Here is a 16,734-nt window from a genome sequence, read left to right on the forward strand (position 1 = left end):
TCATCCCTCGGGGCGCTCTGGTGAACAGACGTTCCCCCAGATCCTGGTGGTCACCCCTGATAAACTTATAGGTGGCCAGCAGATCACCCCTGAGCCTGCGCTTTTCCAGGCTAAAGAGTCCCATGGCTCTCAGCCTGTCATCGTAAGAGCTGTTTTCCTGACCTCTGATCAAGGCTTTATTCAAGCCTTCTGTCAGGGCCCGGTAAGCTCAGGCCTCTGCCTACCGTGCCGCTGCCACTCAGGAGAGCACAGGCCCTGCAGCCGATTCTCAGCTCGGAGCGGCATGCAGGAAAAGCCGCCGTAGTGCTGGGCATCTGCAGAAACTGAAAGTGGGGGAACAGCTCCCCACTGTGATGCAGATACCTGGGGCACCTGTGGTTTGGGTCCACCTGCAATTCTGCTCCCACAGCTTTGAAAGGACTGAGAATTAGAAAAGGGGCAGAGAAGAGCAACTGGGCTAAATCAGGAGGACACGAGGGCTGGGTATCCTTTGTGTGGCCAGAAGATGAAGTGGGATCAGAGAGGGGTCTAATATCCTGCATGCCATGAGCACAGCGAATGGGGATCTGCTGGTCATCATATCCCTGAACAATTGACCCAGGGGCTACCAACTGCAGTGAACAGGTGACAGATTTAAACCTAGCAGGAGACGCCAGTGAACATGTGGAACTTGTGGCCAGGGGAGGTGGAGAGCACAGCTGGGGTTCGAAAGGAACTGGACCCGGTCCCGAAGGACAGATCTATCAACAACTCTTAACCAGAACCAGGACCATCACCTCATGCCCTAGGAGTGCAGACAACAACGACAGCGACAAATGGGACAAATCATTCTAGCGATGGCTGGTTCTGTACTCCCCCTCCAACAAGTTTGCTCCTGCTGCCCTGGATCTGAACCATAGGACACTGCTGCTGCACCTGGGCCCTGCTGCATGGAAAAGCCTCCCTGCTGCAGGGTGGCAGCAGCTGGCCCCTGGCCTGGACTGGCTGCAGCCTAGAGTGGAGTGAAAGGGCCAAGCAGCTGAGCCAGTACAGGCCCCTGCTCCCTCCCACCCCGGTGCTAGAAGAGAGGAGGGCCAGGCTGGGGGCTGTTTGCACTGCCTGCACAGCCCTCCCCTGCACTGACTCAGGCACTGCAGCCCTGGCCCCCAGCCGAGGAACAGGAGTGGCCCCTGCCCTGCTGCTGCTGCTGCCTTTAAGTAGGGCTCCCTCCCCCCAGCACTTAAGCCTGGCCCAGCAAGGGCAGACAGTGTCCTGCCCAGCCCACAGGAAAAGGGAGAGGCTTAGACTGGACCAGGCCTTGGCCAGCAAGGGCAGGAAGGACCATGGGTGGAGCCAGTTGGTCTGTCTGTTTATTTCTGATGATACAAGAGCAGCGCAGCCGTGCTCCCTCCCCCAGCCTTCAGCTACAAGGAGCTGGGGACGAGCACTGGGCCCCAGACACTGGCACCAGGCACCAGATGGACAAGGCACAGAGGAGACGGGCAGCACCAGGGAGCCTGGGCCAGGCTGGAGCGGGAGTCAGCCATGCTCTTCCCTGTGGGAGCAGAGCCATAGGCTAGTGCCTGCCCCTGGCTACCCAGAGCCACCACAGGGGATTATTGCTCCAGCTCCAGCTGTGTAGGAGTTGAGGCAGGAGCGCAGCTGCTCTGCTCTGCTCTGCTCTGAGCTAGAGCAGGACCCAGGGCCACATCCCACCAGGTGCCAGGGCCAGCACGGCAGTGGAAGTCCCTGCAGCAGCAGAACAGCCTGGGGTGGGGGGAATAGGGCGGGCAGGGAGTGTGCACCTCTGCAGGGTGCCCTGCATGGGGCAGGCATGGCCCGAGCTCAGGGGAAAGGTACTATCTACAGCTGCCACCCAGAGCACTGTGGTGGAGTAGAGCAGGGCAGGGGGAGCAGCTGCCAGCCCCATTCCTTATTCCCACAGGCCGCAGTGGTGGGTGACAGGCAGCATGGACACCTGCAGGGGCCTGGGGAGATGCAGGGCTAGGCCCAGGTTTGGTCCTAGGTGGAAGGGAGGGGCCCTGATGCAAGGGGTGGTCACAGGCACTTGGGGAGGTTTCTTCAGAGACACGAGTGAGGCAGGAGCCCCATGGGGAATAGAGACCATGGCTCATCTGTTCCCAGTGGGGTAGGAGACCGTGGCCTGGGGCGATGCCGAGCAGGGGGCAGACAGAAGTGCAGGCGGGCCCAGGCCCAGGGCCGTGGGGGACAGTCTATAGGCACTTGGTTTGGCAAATGATGCCCAGGAGCAAGGGACAGGTCCCAGCGGCCTCCACCCCGGGGCACTCATGGGCTCTGGGAGGACCGTGCCCTCTAGTTGGCCTTGACCTTGCCATTGGCATGGAGGCTGCTAGTAGCACCATTCTGCAGGGGAGCCAGCTCAGCCCTCTTGGGCAGCCGCTTGCCCTTAGTGTACGACTGGTACCAGAAGTTGGAGAAGAGGATGAAGAAGATGGTCCCATAGATCCAGATGAGGTGGATGAAGATAGGGAATTGGTAGCTGCAGCCAGGCATGAAGTAGTACTGCGAGATGTGGATGGAGACGACCACAAACTGCAGCTGTGGGCAGAGCATGGGGGAGGGTCACTCACAGCTGCAGACAGTGCCCCCACACCAGTACCCAGGGCCACCACTGGCAGCAGCTCAGATGGGCACAGCCCCAAGTCCTGTGCTGCAGCTGGTGCCCACAGCATCCCAGCCTTGGTGCACTGGGTTGGAGCCATGCACTCACCAGCTGAATGGCCGTGATATGCTTCTTCCACCACAGGTACTTCTGGAAGGCAGGGCCGGCAGCTGAGAGCCCATAGTAGAAGTACATGACAACATGTACCATGGAGTTCACCATGGCATGGAAGGAGCCCATGCCACCTGCCAGGCCAAGAGGGTACATTAGTGGGGGAGCCACAGAGCCCACAGGGGAAAAAGGACCATCGTCCATCCTGCTTGGGGCCTTACCTGGACCAAAGCGTGCACCCCACCACCAACTCCAGGGCAGGACGGAGTGGTGGAAGACATGCAGGAAGGTGACCTGCTCACTCTTCTTCCGCACCACAAAAATCACCTTCAAGCAGAGCAGAACAGAGAAGCCGATAGGTCAGAGCCAGGGGCACCGCTGCAGGTGGGGCAGGATGTGGGTGCCCCTAGCCCTGCCCCTCCCTGCTCAAAACAGCACTCGCGAGGAGGGGCCTCCCAAGGTCAATGCGACACCAGGAGCTGAGCCTGAGCCCACTGCCAGGGAGTGCCTAGCTCACCCCTGGCCCCGAGGAGCAGCAGCTACAGACCCCTCCTCCCACAAGAGAATGCATTCTCCCCTCATTACTGTGGCCAGGGGGTGAGCTCAAGGACCTCTGTCAGCAACACTCACCGTGTCCGTGAGCTCGATGAACTTGGAGAAGACGAAGAGCCAGGCGACACGCACCATCTGCAGCAGGGCACAGCTCACATCAGGAGCCTGGGCCCAGGCAGTCCTCTCAAGCCTCCATGAGGATAGTCCCCCCCACCACCACTGCAGGCAGCCCCCTCCCCCCCAGCTCAATACCCTGTGCAGCAGGCTGGGGTCAGAACCCTCCCAGTACAACCACGGAGACCCCCCAGCAGGGCCCCAGCAGCTTTCAGCACTGCCAGAGCCCACGGCTCCTGTGCAGGGGAGACAGCAGAGTGGTAGGGCTCAGCAGTAGGGGCAGTGGCAGCAGCAGCGGTGCAGGCATGGAGAACTCACCCGAAGGGCCTGAGGGCTCTGGGAGGTGTCCACAGGGTCACACTTCCAGGTGTAGCCAGTCAGCCAACCCGCCATTAAGAACTGCAACGAGGGCAACGGTCAGGGCCCAGCCAGCCCGCGGCCCTAGGTCAGCCCAGGCTGGGCACCAGCAGCAGTGCCCCGAGAGGCAGGGCCGGTGGAGCTGTGGCCTCACCTCATAGACAATGTAGAACGAGAGTCCCACCAGGAAGAAGTTGTACACCACCATGAACTTCTTGAGGTCCAGGGGCTTCCTGCTGGCCATTATGCGGGGGCCCAGAGACAGCACGAAGTACACGTAGCCCAGCAGGATGCCCGTCACGAGGAAGGGCGAGTCCATCAGCGGGTAGTCGGCAATCCGTGGGTCTGTGGGGTGGTGGGGCAGTGAGGCCAGGCTGCTTCCTCTGCCCAGCCCTCATGCCCTGAGCTCTGCACAGGGCAGTGTCAGGTGACACCTGGGTCCCAGAGGGGTGCAGGAGATTCCCACGGGAGCCCCCACACCACGTGGGGCTGGCCCTAGGCCACAGCAGGGCCTGGCCCAGCTCCATGCACATTCCCCAGGCACAGTGCAGACATACAGGGGTGCCACACAGCATGAAGGAGCTAGGGGCCTGCCCAGATATAGGTAGAGGTCAACTATCACGTGGGGCAGTCCACACACCCGGGGGTTCTGCAGCCGTGACACGACTGGGCCTGAGGGGAGGCAGCTCCCAGAGGGACATGGGCATGCACCCGGCAGGGGCAGCCCTCACCTGCTTTCTTCATGAAGTTGCGGTAGGCCATCACAATGCCCTCCATGGTGGCGGGTGGCAGAGCTGTAGAGAGAACACAAGGGTTAGGACCCCCCTAGCACTCACGGCAGCAGCAGTATCCCACCCACGACCGACTATAGCTTTGTGCTGCTCATGGTGGCTGCTGGTGCCACACAGCCTCAGACCCCCACTCAAGCTCTCAGCAGGTGGGGGGCTTCTCCCCAGCAGCCTGCCTCCTCAGACCTGGAGGCCCCAGCCCAGATCTGCATTGGTTTTAGCTCCTGCCCACTGCCCCTTGCCAGCAGGCCCCCCAAAAGGAAATGGGAGTGAGGGCAGAGGCAGCCAGCTCACAGCCCTGCTCTCTGGATTTCAGTGCAGCCCCCCCCCCCCAATAGTGGTGAAGCTTGGGTGGCAGGGACCCCCCGGCCCCTACAGGATGCGGGCAGATTAGGGCTGCATAGGGCAGGGTGTAGCCCAGAAGCAGGCCCTAGTCCAGCTGCAGCACCCCCAGGACAGGCACTCACTGGGGAAGGTGAGGGCATCAGACATGCCACCCCAGCCCACCCTGATGTGCCTGCCAGCCCCACCCCACACACCGTGGGCTGCACCCCCCAGGACAAACCAGAGCCGCACCCACCGCCGCCTCCGCCCCTGTTATCTTACAGCCCTAGGCGGTTCCAACAGCTTTCTCAGGCAGCGGTGGGAGAACTGGTCTGTCCTTCCCCTCGGGGAGGGGGAAAAAACCAGGTGGGAGAGCAGGGCTGAGGGCACTGCAGGGGTCAGCTTGTCCACCCCACAGCTCCGCTGGGACCAGGTCCCAGAAGCACACCATGGCCCTCGCCACCCCCACAGTAGCTCCACCCTGGCTGGGCAGAAGGGCCCTGCCAGGTCCGCACTCACGTGGGGAGAAGACGGAGCAGCTGTCCCCACGCTGTTTAGGGAAGAGGCAGCAGCAGGTTCCTCTAAGCCACGGCCCCAGGCACCGCCAAGTCACCAGCCACCCCCAGCCTAGCACTCGCGTGATGCCATGCCCAGCTCCTGTGCCCCCTGCCAAGGGCTGCACTTGACCTTGGTCCCCACATGCACCTGCTGCCTCCATCACCTCCACAGGCCGAGCCAGTGCCAGCCCCAGCCCCACAGTGCCTGGGTGAAAGGGCTGTACCTGGGGCAGGGGCTCCAGCTGGGCAGCTCTCCCATCAAGGGCAGGGGGCACAGCCCCTGCCTTGAGGCCCACATGAACTCCTACCCATGGACAGCCACTAGCCCTCCTGGCACCACGGGGGGGGGGGGGGGGGGGGGGGTTTGCACCACGCCTGGAAAGGAAACAGCACTCAGCTTCTGGCTGGCAGCCCTGGGCTCTGCCCAGGAGACCCGGCACCTGCTCCCCTTCCCTCGTGCCTGGGACCAGAGCCAGGAAGCCAGCAGGTGCCTGGCACAGGCAGGGCCAAGGGGGAATGCAGGCAAGGCCCCAGCTGGGAGCGAGCCAGCCTGCCGGCATGCAGGACAGGGCCTGGCACCTGCAGGGACAGCACAGCCAGACAGGGACTGCGTGGGCCCAGGAGGCCAGGCCCCAAGTCCACTACCCACAGGTGCCAGGGACAGGCCTCAGCCTACTACCAGGGGAGTGGCTGCTGGACACGCCTGCACAACACTGGATCAGGGAAGCCTGCCCACTGCAGGGCTCGAGGTAGGGGCCACACAGGCCATCATCCCCTTCCACCCCCCAACCATGGCCATAGCCTGGAGGGGCCTGTGCAGCAGCCCACGAGGGTCCCTACAGGCAGTGGGTGGGGAGAGGTTGCTCCAGGGCAGGGCTCCAGTCCCAGCTGTGCTCTTGTCTTCGTTCTCACCCAGGCCCCGCTGCTGTCAGACCCTGGCTGCAGACCAAGCCCCACGCTTCCTCCAATCCCCCAGCAACAGGGGACCTGCCAGCCCTGCGGAAGGAGGTGCCTGGACCCCTATCCCCAGTGGCCCAGGACAGCAGCAAGTCACCACAGCAAGAGGTAGATCACCGCCACAGCCGCCAAGCAGCACATGCCCCCTCCCAGTGGTGCCGACTCAGGGGTCCCCTCTGCCGCCCCAGCTGCAAGCCGCCCAGCCAGACGGGCGCTCCTCACGCAGGGAGGCCCCAATTGTCCTGCCTCGGAGGGAGGCCTCCTCGGCGCAGCCTTCACTCACATTCCCTCCACCAAAGCTTGGGCAAGAGAAGCAGCAGCAGCCACCAAGGCAAGAGCAGCACAGGCAGGGGGTTTAAAAAGGTCCAAGAGATAAAGGCTGCTTGGGGTTGTAGCGTGGTCTGATTCCTGTCAGATCTGGATCAGGACAGGACATGCTGCAACCAAAGACAAGCTCGTCTCACTTAGGCAGGACATGAGCTCTAGGGCCACTCCCTCATGCAACAGCTCTGCAGGGTCCTGGCCACATAACAGGGCAGCACAACCCAGGTCCAGCTGGGAAACGGTGCTCTTCTGCCTTGACAGTCCTTCCTGACCAGTGCCTGTCTGTGGCCAAGCCAACAGTGAGGGGAAAGGAGGGCTCCTACAAACCTGAGGCTACGCAAACTACCATAGAGCAGAGGCATTTCCAGAACACCATTCTGGCACTACCCTTCATGGGCTCCATTGTTGCTAGACCCAAACCAAAAAAAAATCCACTTGCACTTGTTCTCTGGAGCACAAAGTCCAGCTTCACTCGGACTTTCCTTGGCTCCCAGAACGGCCCTTCAACACCAAGACCCTGATCTGCCCCCAAGGAGGGGGCTCAAAAGGGGCCACCAGGAGGCCCCTGGCCCCAGGAGCAGGTCAGACTGGGCAGATCTGGACACGGAGGCCTGTGGCACATGAGCTGGTGAAGCCCCACAAAGTTATCCACAGGCTGGCAACACTTCCCTCCCCCAGCAACAGGCAGAGCAATGCTTTCATGCCTCAGAAAAAAGGTGTGGACAGGGGCCAGGCCCCAGGAGAGCAGCAGCCCAGCACTAGGCACCATCCTCATGAGTACCCAGACTGCAAATCAGACCGTCACCGCACCCAGGATGGGGCGTGCCCAGGCAGCCAGTTGTACGTCCTGCTACGGCACCTAGCTCTCAGATCCAGCCGTCACCTCTGGATGCACCTGCTGCCAGGCACCCCAGCCCCATGGTCACCAATACAATGAGGCACCATGCAGACAACCCTCGCTGGGGAGCAGACCTGAGCAGGGCAGGGCAAAGTGCCAAGGGCTTCCTAGCAGGAGAAGGTCTGGTGCTACGGGGCAGAGGGGCTGCCTGCGGTGCCAGGGCACCCTACTCCTCCTCCTACACCCCCCGTGGTCTCAGAGCAACTGCTGCTTGGCCCGGCCACTTGCCGCTCAGGGAAGGCTCACTAGTGAGCATTCCCAGACAGCCGAGATGGACCTGCCCCCAAAAACTCAGTGGGTTGGGGGTAGAGGGGAAGGGAAGGGAAGGGCATGGCATGCAAGCAGGCAGGGGCAGCTAAGAGCCCCCCCAAGCAAACCGCCCGAAGCATGAAGAAATTCAGCCATAGTCAAGCCTCAGACAGAAGCCAGGAAGCCTCAGCCCAGACATGCTGGTGATGGACCCCCACAAGGAACAGCAAGGGGACAGGTGTGCACACAAGAGCCAGAGGCATGTGGGGATGACACCTCGTGCCCCACAGCAGGGAGCACCCAGGCACCTGGTACTATGCAAGAATAGCTGCCCCATGTCAGCACCGATGTAACCCTGCACCCACGACAGCAGCCTGCTGGGGCTGGCGAGGGAGGGAGGCAGCACAGATGACAGCAATTCTGCCTGTGGCAGACCACCACGGCTCAGGGTGAGGTTCCCGGCCAGGGTAGGCAGCCAGGGCCTCTCAGGCCGAGCCAGTGGCACCAGCCCACCGAGGCAGAGGGTGGGCTGCACTCAGGAGCCAGCACAGAGTACCACACCCCCACCCGGGGGGGGTGTCACACCGAACTCTGCCAAGTTCTGCCTGTAGCAGCAGACTGATGCCCTGGGTTTGGGGACATCCCAACCCAGTCTCTGCTGGGAGCTTCCAGCACCGTACCTCCCAAGTTCCCAGGATGGCAGACACACTGTGGCCTCCAGCCCAGCACAGCTACCTGGGGTCTGCCCCAGTGCAGGCAGGCCCAGGTGGGAGACTGCCAGCACCACATTCACGGGGATCCTGTCCAGCAGAACCAGTTCTCCCACCCGAGATGAGAAGTGCAGAGCTCCAGTAACTTAACAGCCCAAGGCCGGGGCAGCTACGCATCAGAGACAGATTGCACGTGCACTGCACACCCATGGTGCCCCAACCCAGCTGCCACAGAGCAGGCAAGCCATGCAGGTCCCTACCTCATGCTCAGCTCCACACTACACCACTGCTGCCTTCCCCAGTGGATTTTGTGGGCCAGCTCAGGGCCCCAGCCACAGCTGGCCAAGTGCTCCAGTAGGGCACTTGTGTGGCCATGGGGAGGGTCCTGGAGGGCCCCATGGCAGAGTGCAGTTGCAGTGTGGGCTGGAGCCTGCTGGCCAGGACTCTATTTGACTGCTGCAGATTCGCCTAGTCACTTCCTGCCGTGCCAAGGAGGCTTCCCCATTTGCAGGCAAGAGGCAGTGCTGCCTGCCTTGCCAGGAGCTTCTGCCTGGCCCCACAGCCCCCTGGATGGAGACCCAGAGAGGGCAAAGGACTCAAAAGGTCTTTCTGCCCCAGCACAGGAACCAGCAGGGACATCTGGGACTGGCACGACCCACGCAAGCCTGCAGGGAAGAGCAGGGCCTGGTACCTCCGAGAAGCGCAGGGGGCAAAGGACCGAGCCAGGGGCAGAACACACATGGTGCCAAAGCCCATGCCAGAGACAGACACCCAGAAGCAGAATAGGGGGAAGCATGACAGTGTGGAGCACAGCCCCAGCCCCAGCCCCACCCAGGCCAGGTATCCGGAACTGGCATCGTCCTCCCCTCCCCTCTGCAGGGGGCACGGAGCTGTGGGTGCTTCCGTGGCCCCTGCCCCTTCCAGCTTGCTTACTACAGGGGCCTTGCCCCGTCTGCAGGGACGGAACAGCGCAGCGGCTACACAGGGCTGGGCGCTAGCCGGGACAGCCGGGAGCAGCCAGAGGCTCTGGCAGCGCAGGAGAGGAGAGGAGGGCAGAGGAAGAGCGGAGCAGACGTCAGAGCCGGCACTTCCTGCCGAGCCCAGCGGAGGGGAGCACGGCAGCGTCAGCAGCAGCAGCGTGCCAGGGATTAGGGCAGTCCTGGATGGGAGGGAGAACAGCAGTGACTCAGGGGGCGGAACGCAGCAGCCTTTGGGCACGGGGCTGGTGGAGGAAGGGAAGAGCAGCTTCCAGACAGGGGAGAGCTGGCCTGGCCCAGCCCTGCCCTGGCACCAGGAGCCAGCAGCACAGGGAAGGCATGGCTGGCAGGCACTGCCCAGCCCAACAGGGCCTGCACATGGCCAGTGTAGCCACCACTCACAGCTCCTCAGGAATGGGCCTGCAGAGCCACGCCCGGGCTGGAACAGCTCTGAGGACCCGGCCTGGCAAGTAGAACTGGTAACACCTGCATGGAGTCAGCCCTGAGCAGCTGCTGGATGCTTCCCGGCCCGGGCACGGCCCACGGGCTCTGGGGGCCCAGGAAGAGCTCCACCCATGGCAGGAGTCCAGCCCCTCTCACAGGGCTCCACCACCCAGGCAGGGCATGCCCACCTCACCCTGCCCGCCATGGACAGAGCAGCCCATGGCCAGAGCAGGGCCAGCACCTGCAAGACCCAGACCGCCAGTGCCATGCCACCGCAGGGAGGACCATCTCTTCAAGGCATCCCTGGCCTCCAGCCATTAATCATTAGACACAGCTGGAACCTTTGGACTGCCCACCCGCCAGTGCGCCCACAGCTCTGAGCACGGCCGTCCCCAGAGAGGGGTGCGAATTAGGGCAACCACTCTAGCCTCAGCTACAACCTCCCAATCCCCGTCCTTGAACTGACTCATGCAGGCAGAACTGCTGTGCCAGGGCTTTGCAGAGCCTGGCCGACAGCCAGCAGCCCTTGGCACCAGCTCTGGGATCCCCACGCTCCCTGCCCTGCGGCATCGTGGCCACCCCACCTCTGACAGGTGGATCAGACGCTCCGGCCAGCACAGTCGCTCTGTGGGCAGGGCTCATGCAGCACCAGGCCCTGCCGTGCAGCACATGCCAGCCACCGCCCACGCAGGGCCTGCCGGCATGCACCCCCCACTGCGCGACCTGCCCGGCACCCTTGTCTGCCCAGGCAGGAGATGCACAACCCCGTCGCACCCCCACAAGAGCCGAATCCCGTGCCCCTTCCCAAACGGCAGCCACGCTGGCTTCTGCGGGGCAGCAGAGGCAGCTGTGTAGAGCATCCCTGGAGCAGCTTGCCCCAGCACTGCTGCACAGCAGGTGTGACCACCCCTTCCCACACCCCTGGCTGGGATCGGGGCTCGCTCCAGCACAGGGACCTCCCCATCCCATCAATACAGGCCCTGGCACCTGGGCATTTGCCCTGGCCACGTGCTGGCCTGAGCAAGGCAGGGCTGGGTGGGGTCACAGGTGCTGGACGCCTGCAGTGGCCTCATGGCACTGGCCCAAGACAGACAGGTGCATGTCTTGGGCTCCTGGGCCAGCCCAGTGCTCTTCCAAGACCTCTCCACAGGGCTGCCCGGGAGGCAGGACACCCCAGGGTCCCACCTGGCTGCCCTACAGGCCGTCTTGCCCGGCCGGACAGGGTGATGGAGCCCCCCTCCCACCAGCGCTCCAGGCGCAGAGGCCGCACACCTCCACGCGCCCGCTCTCAAAGCCAACATTGTGCCAAGGCAGCGCGAGGCCTGGCACGGCCAGCCGGCACGAGGAGGCGGGGGGAAGAGGAATCTCTCAATGGCACATTGATGCCGGCTGCGTGGGAGACGCGGCTCTGGCACTGGGCGCGGCAGAAGGGGAGCATGCTGCCCTCAGCCCAGCAGACCCTGGCATGCACCTCGCCGCCCCGAAGCCTGCGCCCCAGCCTCCCCCGGGCCGCAGACAGGGGCCGCACGGCCGGCACGACCCGCCACGGGGCTTGCTCACCTGGGCTGTGGGCAGGGACGGCTCTCGGGAACGGGCCGTGCGCGGGCGCTTCAGGCTGCGGAGGAAGAGATGCCTTGGAGCTGGGCGCTGGGCAGGAGGCCGGTGCCCTGTGCAGGGGGGCAGGAGCGCAGCCCCAAGGCCTGGCCGCGGGCCCCGGCACCGGGGACAAGTCCAGCACGGGCCCCGAGCGCCCCGGCCCCGGCCCCGGCCCGCGGGCTCCTCCGCCCACGGCAGCCGGAGCCGAGCCCCGTGGCAGCGGGAAGGGCCGCACTCGCCGGGCCGGGCCGGAGGGAAGGGCCCGGCCGCGGCGCGGAGCCAGGGCAGCGGCCCCGCCCGGGCCCATCGCGGAAGTGGACACGCGGGCCGGCCCCACCAGAGCCCGGAGCCCCCGAGGACGCGGCCTGGCGGCTCCAGCGCAGCACCACACACAGCGCCCCGGCCCGGGCCGGGCCCCCCGCACTCACCGGCCGCTGCGCTCCGCCGGGACTGGGGCCGCCGCCGCCGCCGCGGGCCGCTGAGCTGCGCTGGACCGTGCCGTGCCGTGCCGGGCCAGGCTAGGCCTCGCCCGCCGTTAAAAGGCGCCGCCCGGGCCCCAGTGCCGCCGATTGGCGCCGCCGGCGGGGCCGCCCCCGCGGGGAGGAGCGGCAGCTGGACAAGGCCGGGGCGGAGGCGGGGACGAGGCGCCGCAGCCGGGCCCAGCGCGAGGGAGGCCGCAGGGCCCCCCCGGCACCGGCACCCCCGGGCGCTGCCCCCTGCCCCCGCCCCCGCCGTGCAGCGGGACCTGCCCCCGAGGCAGGGCCAGGCCGCAGGAGCCGGGGGTGCCCAGAGCACGGCGCCAGCCGGCAGTGCAGGCGGGTCTGGGGCGAGGGCACCCCAGGGAGGACAGTGGAAGGCCCCTGCCCTGCCCTCCTCTCTTCTCCAGCCGGGGGGCCCGCATCGCCGATCCCACCGCATCGCCCTCCCTCGGCGTCCCTCGCTGAGCCCCAGGGACCCAGCCTGCCGCTCGCAACCCAGCCAGGCCCCAGGCGCCCCCCAGCCACCGCTGCCCTGTTGCTCCAGCTGCAGCAGCCGCCAGGGTCTCGGGGCTCCCGCTGCACCCACCGGCTCACGCCCGTGCACGGGCCGTGCAGCCCGGAAGGCAGGCAGCCCCCTGCTCAGGGAGGCTGCCCATGCAGGGCCCACCTGGCAGCACCCACCGGTGTGTTTCCATTCTCCCCATCACGCCCAGTTTCTCCTTCTGTACCAGGATCTGAAGTCCCTCTTGTCTTTCGCCCCAACGCCTGGCACCCTGCCGTGACCCACTGCCCCGACACCTGGCGCAGCATCCTGCCCCGGCCTGACCTGCTGCTTCAATACGTGGCGCTCTGGCCCAACCCGCTGCCCCGCGCCTGGCGCCTTGCCCTGACCCGCTGCCCTAGCTGAACTGACCCACTGATTCCCATTCCCACCCATGTCAGCACTTGCCTTCTCCTTGTCTTTCTCACATCCTGTATCACTGGCCTGGTTTTTCACTTCCAGGGCACTCTAAGCAGGACTGGGGGCTATGAACTCATCTGTTCCAGCCTCCTCCTCTCACTCCTTACTGCCAAGCTCCTCTTATGAGTCATGCCAGCCAGCAGGCCGGTACCAGCTGGAGCGCACCTGTGCAAGAGGCCTCTTTCCATGAACGCCTCCCCGCGGCCCCCGTGACCGCCCGCTGATCTCTGCTTTCCCCTCTGCTGCAGAAGACATCACACCCCTCGGAGCACCTCGGCATTATCATCCTCAGCCGTTCCTGGGCAAACATTGGCCCCGACAAGCAAGATTAGTGGAGTCTTCCCCATGGCCACCAAGGTGCTGTGCAGCCTCTGGTCTCCTCTCACACCAGTGCTCCCAGCAGAGACTGCAGTGTTCTGGGCACTGCTTCCTCCTGGGCATTGGTGTGAACTGCTGGTCATCTCCCTCCATCTCCAAATCCTTTGTCTTCTTTCCTGCCTCTCCCACCTCCTGTGCCTCATCCTCCTGCCTTTGCAGGCCTCAGTCCCTGGCTATCACCACTGTCTTCTTGCAGCCAGCTCAGCCTGCAACAGGAGCTCCTTGCAGATCGATGCTCCTGATGCCACTCAGCTTGTAGCTCTTGGAAGACAATCCAGCTCTGCACATGACTGCCCTTCCACAGCACATGGGTGCACAAGCCCAGCACCCTATGGTGCTGACCAGACAAGGACACCCAGTAAACGCCACACTGCCATTCATACTGGGAGACCAACAACCCGCTTGCCCTCCCCCAGCACAGAAACCACCAAACCACTGCTGCCAAGGAACATGGACACCCTTCCTCTCTTTGCCTTTGCCTCATCTGACCTCACTTCTGGAGCACAAGCAAGCAGCCGGCTCAGACACAACTGCATGTCTTCCCTAGGTCCCGTGGCAGAGTGCCACAGCCAGCCCATTCGTACCGGTGAAGAGCTCGGGCTGGGTGCAGGTGCAGCCTCCAGAAAAGTGCAGACAGCAGATACGACAACAGAAGGAGACCCCTGGCTCGTGGTCACTGGCTAGGGATTCCTCACTAATCAGATGCTGGTTGGGTCATGTGCAGTGCCCCAAGACAAAGCCTGGCAGCCAGGATGGAGCTGGATGCAAGGCTGGGCCACAGGACCTGGGCGTTTTAAGCATTGGGCTGGAGGTACCCAGGGGCATCAGAGATCCCACCTTGGCGCGGGCACCTCCTGCTGCCAGCGCACTGGGCTTGGCAGCTTTGCCGTGGCATCCTGTAATGCACTTGCACAGAGAACAGGCAAACCTTGCCCTTGGCCCTGTGGGACCAAGCAGCACTTACGGTGCTGAAATAGAAAGGAAGGGACTTTCCCAGGGGCTAGCAACACTTCAGTGGGAAGACTAGGAATAGAACCCAGGAGCCCTGATGCCCCGTCTCTGACAGATCGTCAGAGCTTGCTCCTAAAGGAAATATATCGCTTTGTGCAGTTGTGTGGTTCGAATCCAAACTTTCGGTCCAGCTTTCCACTGCGTCTGATACTGCCGTGCACATGCCTATCACTAGATGGAAGGCAGGCCCCTGCACCAAGCAGCTCGTATGCACTGCTGCCACCTCTCCATCACCAACCCCCCCATCTCTGTCACTGCTCTGCGCTGGTGCCATCCACAGCCTTCTCTGTGGCTCTAGAATGGAAGCTCCTTCAGTCCCGAGTTGCACCAACATTCACGAAGGCTGGCGGGACTCCCATAGGGCACGAAACTAATGCTGCTGTGGGCTTCTGTTGATAAAGAATTAAGAGTATAATTCATGGCAGCCATAGTTTGATGGGAAATGACATAGGGCTTGTCAGATGAACCTGATTTCATTTCCAGAGATTACAAGTTTGGTTAATCAGGCAGCAGTATAGATGCCCTAGACTTAGATTTTTGTGCACCCCATTCACTCAGTTCTGCAGAATATTCCAATTCAAAATAGCTCTATCTGCTACCAATAAGGCACACAGGAAACACATTATAAACCAGCTCTCTGATGGATACAAAGTGCAAAGCCAGTTCCCAGGACAGTGCATTGAAGAAAGTCGTCAACCCCAAATGGAGGGTCAGCCCAGCAACTTTCCAAGCTGCTGCACTTGCACTTTGTTATCCAGCAGCTGGTTCTGCATGTCTAGTTTGGCAAAGCTTGGCACATGTGAAGAAGGTGGACGCTGCTGAATGAAAGCTGCAGGTGCATCACTGGATTAATTTAAAGCAACAAATGTCAATGGTCGCCACTCGCTCGTTGGATTCATCCCACCAGACATCAAGGCAGCAGCACCAAGCAAAACAATACACATGGCAGATTGAAGACAAGACTCACCTACTGCACGGCTACAGTGCAGGTCCCAGGAGACTAAAATCATGGAAGTTTCCCCTATAGCACAGCCACTGGATGAAACACCAACAGCCACACAAATTAAAGCATGGCCAGGACAGAGTCAGGATGAACATCAGAACTGCCAAACACTTCCCTGCAGCCACAGAGCACGCGTGACTAGTCAATGTGGAAAAGCTTGGACTGCATCCGAACAGGGGCTGGTGAGAGTAAAGTGAAGATGCAGCTGTGGGGATGCTCCAGCAACACAAACCCCTGTGCAAAATTGGAAAAAACTTTCAGACTACAGAACACCTGCTGGCCTGGTCACATATAGGGAAATTGGGCCAGTGAGGAACTTGCTATGGCTACAGATCGAGCAATAGCATGCACCTGTTTGTGGACCCAAATTTGAACACTGACAGGACACACAAAAGAGAAGAGGCAGACATGGCAGACCTCAGAACAGAGCTGGCAACAGAGAAAACTCATTAAATGCGGGTATGTGTAGGGTGCTGCAGGCGTTGGGTCCAGATTCAATACTATTTATCATTTTCAACAGCGACATGGAGGTCAACCCAGAATTGCTGCTTGTAACCTTGCAGCTGACACAAAGGGGTAGAGCAGTAAATACTGGTGAGGGCAATCCAACAGAGTGGCTGGGACCACTAGGTCAGCTAGCACCATTCATGCCAAATGCTGTTTGATGTAGGTATGCATTCAGGAACTAGGGATGCTGGCTGGACCTCTGGCATGGTGTGCTGCATCCTAAAAAGCAGGACTCTGAAAGGAATCTAGGGGCTGGGGCAGACAAGCAACTCCACACTGGCTCCCAGGGAGACAGTGCTTGGATGTGTAGTTAGAGGAAGGATGATTCTACCTCTTGACAGCCTCTGTCAAGCCTGTACTGAAATACTGCACAGTGTGGAGTGAGGTTGAGAAGTTGGAGCAGGTATAGGAGAGAGCCACAAAGAGGATTTGAGGTCTGGAGAAAACATTTTGCAGTGAGAGGTGTGAAGAGCTTAATTTGTCTGGCATCTTGGAAAGTTTACAAGGTGACTTGATTACTGTGTGTAAGTGTCTTGAAAGGGAAAACGCTAAGGTCCCTTCACTATCTAAAATAGAGGTGTAACAGGGCCCAGGGCCGGATGCTGCAGCTGTTTCAATACAGTAATGGAGCACTTGGACAGGGTGCTAAGAGAAGTGCTGGGTTCCCAAGTACTTGATGTCTGCATGTCAAGCCTTTCAGGGAAATGTGCTTCTGTCAAACACAAGATACACTTCAGGCTTGTCCACCAAGGGTGATGGCCAGGGCTGCACGACACATTACAGGCTAACGTGTTCAGAGAGGCATGAACTTTCC

At 62.0% G+C, this 16,734-nt stretch overlaps 1 protein-coding gene across 3 annotated transcripts; it reads right to left on the reverse strand.

Moving 5' to 3' along the window:
• Window positions 1-1,331: 1,331 nt before the first annotated feature.
• ELOVL1 (ELOVL fatty acid elongase 1) lies at window positions 1,332-12,318 on the reverse strand. Of its 3 annotated transcripts, XM_090049045.1 has the most exons (10): window positions 12,010-12,153; window positions 11,546-11,600; window positions 9,498-9,723; window positions 4,489-4,551; window positions 3,912-4,102; window positions 3,719-3,799; window positions 3,365-3,421; window positions 2,956-3,061; window positions 2,732-2,868; window positions 1,332-2,559 (listed from the first exon to the last, which is right to left on the reverse strand). In XM_090049045.1, exons 4-10 carry the CDS (start codon window positions 4,532-4,534, stop codon window positions 2,314-2,316), a joined length of 864 nt encoding a protein of 287 aa, XP_089905171.1. In that variant the 5' UTR covers window positions 4,535-4,551; window positions 9,498-9,723; window positions 11,546-11,600; window positions 12,010-12,153; the 3' UTR covers window positions 1,332-2,313. The 3 variants fall into 3 exon arrangements, with proteins under 3 accessions (XP_089905171.1, XP_089905170.1, XP_089905169.1); XM_090049044.1 differs by lacking the exon at window positions 9,498-9,723; XM_090049043.1 differs by lacking the exons at window positions 9,498-9,723; window positions 11,546-11,600 and having other exon boundaries at window positions 12,010-12,318.
• Between the last annotated feature and the right edge of the window lie 4,416 nt (window positions 12,319-16,734).

This window comes from Crocodylus siamensis, chromosome 5, assembly GCF_052110815.1.
Source record: "Crocodylus siamensis isolate JL-2025a chromosome 5, ASM5211081v1, whole genome shotgun sequence".
In the NCBI taxonomy this organism is placed as follows: Eukaryota; Metazoa; Chordata; order Crocodylia; family Crocodylidae; genus Crocodylus; species Crocodylus siamensis.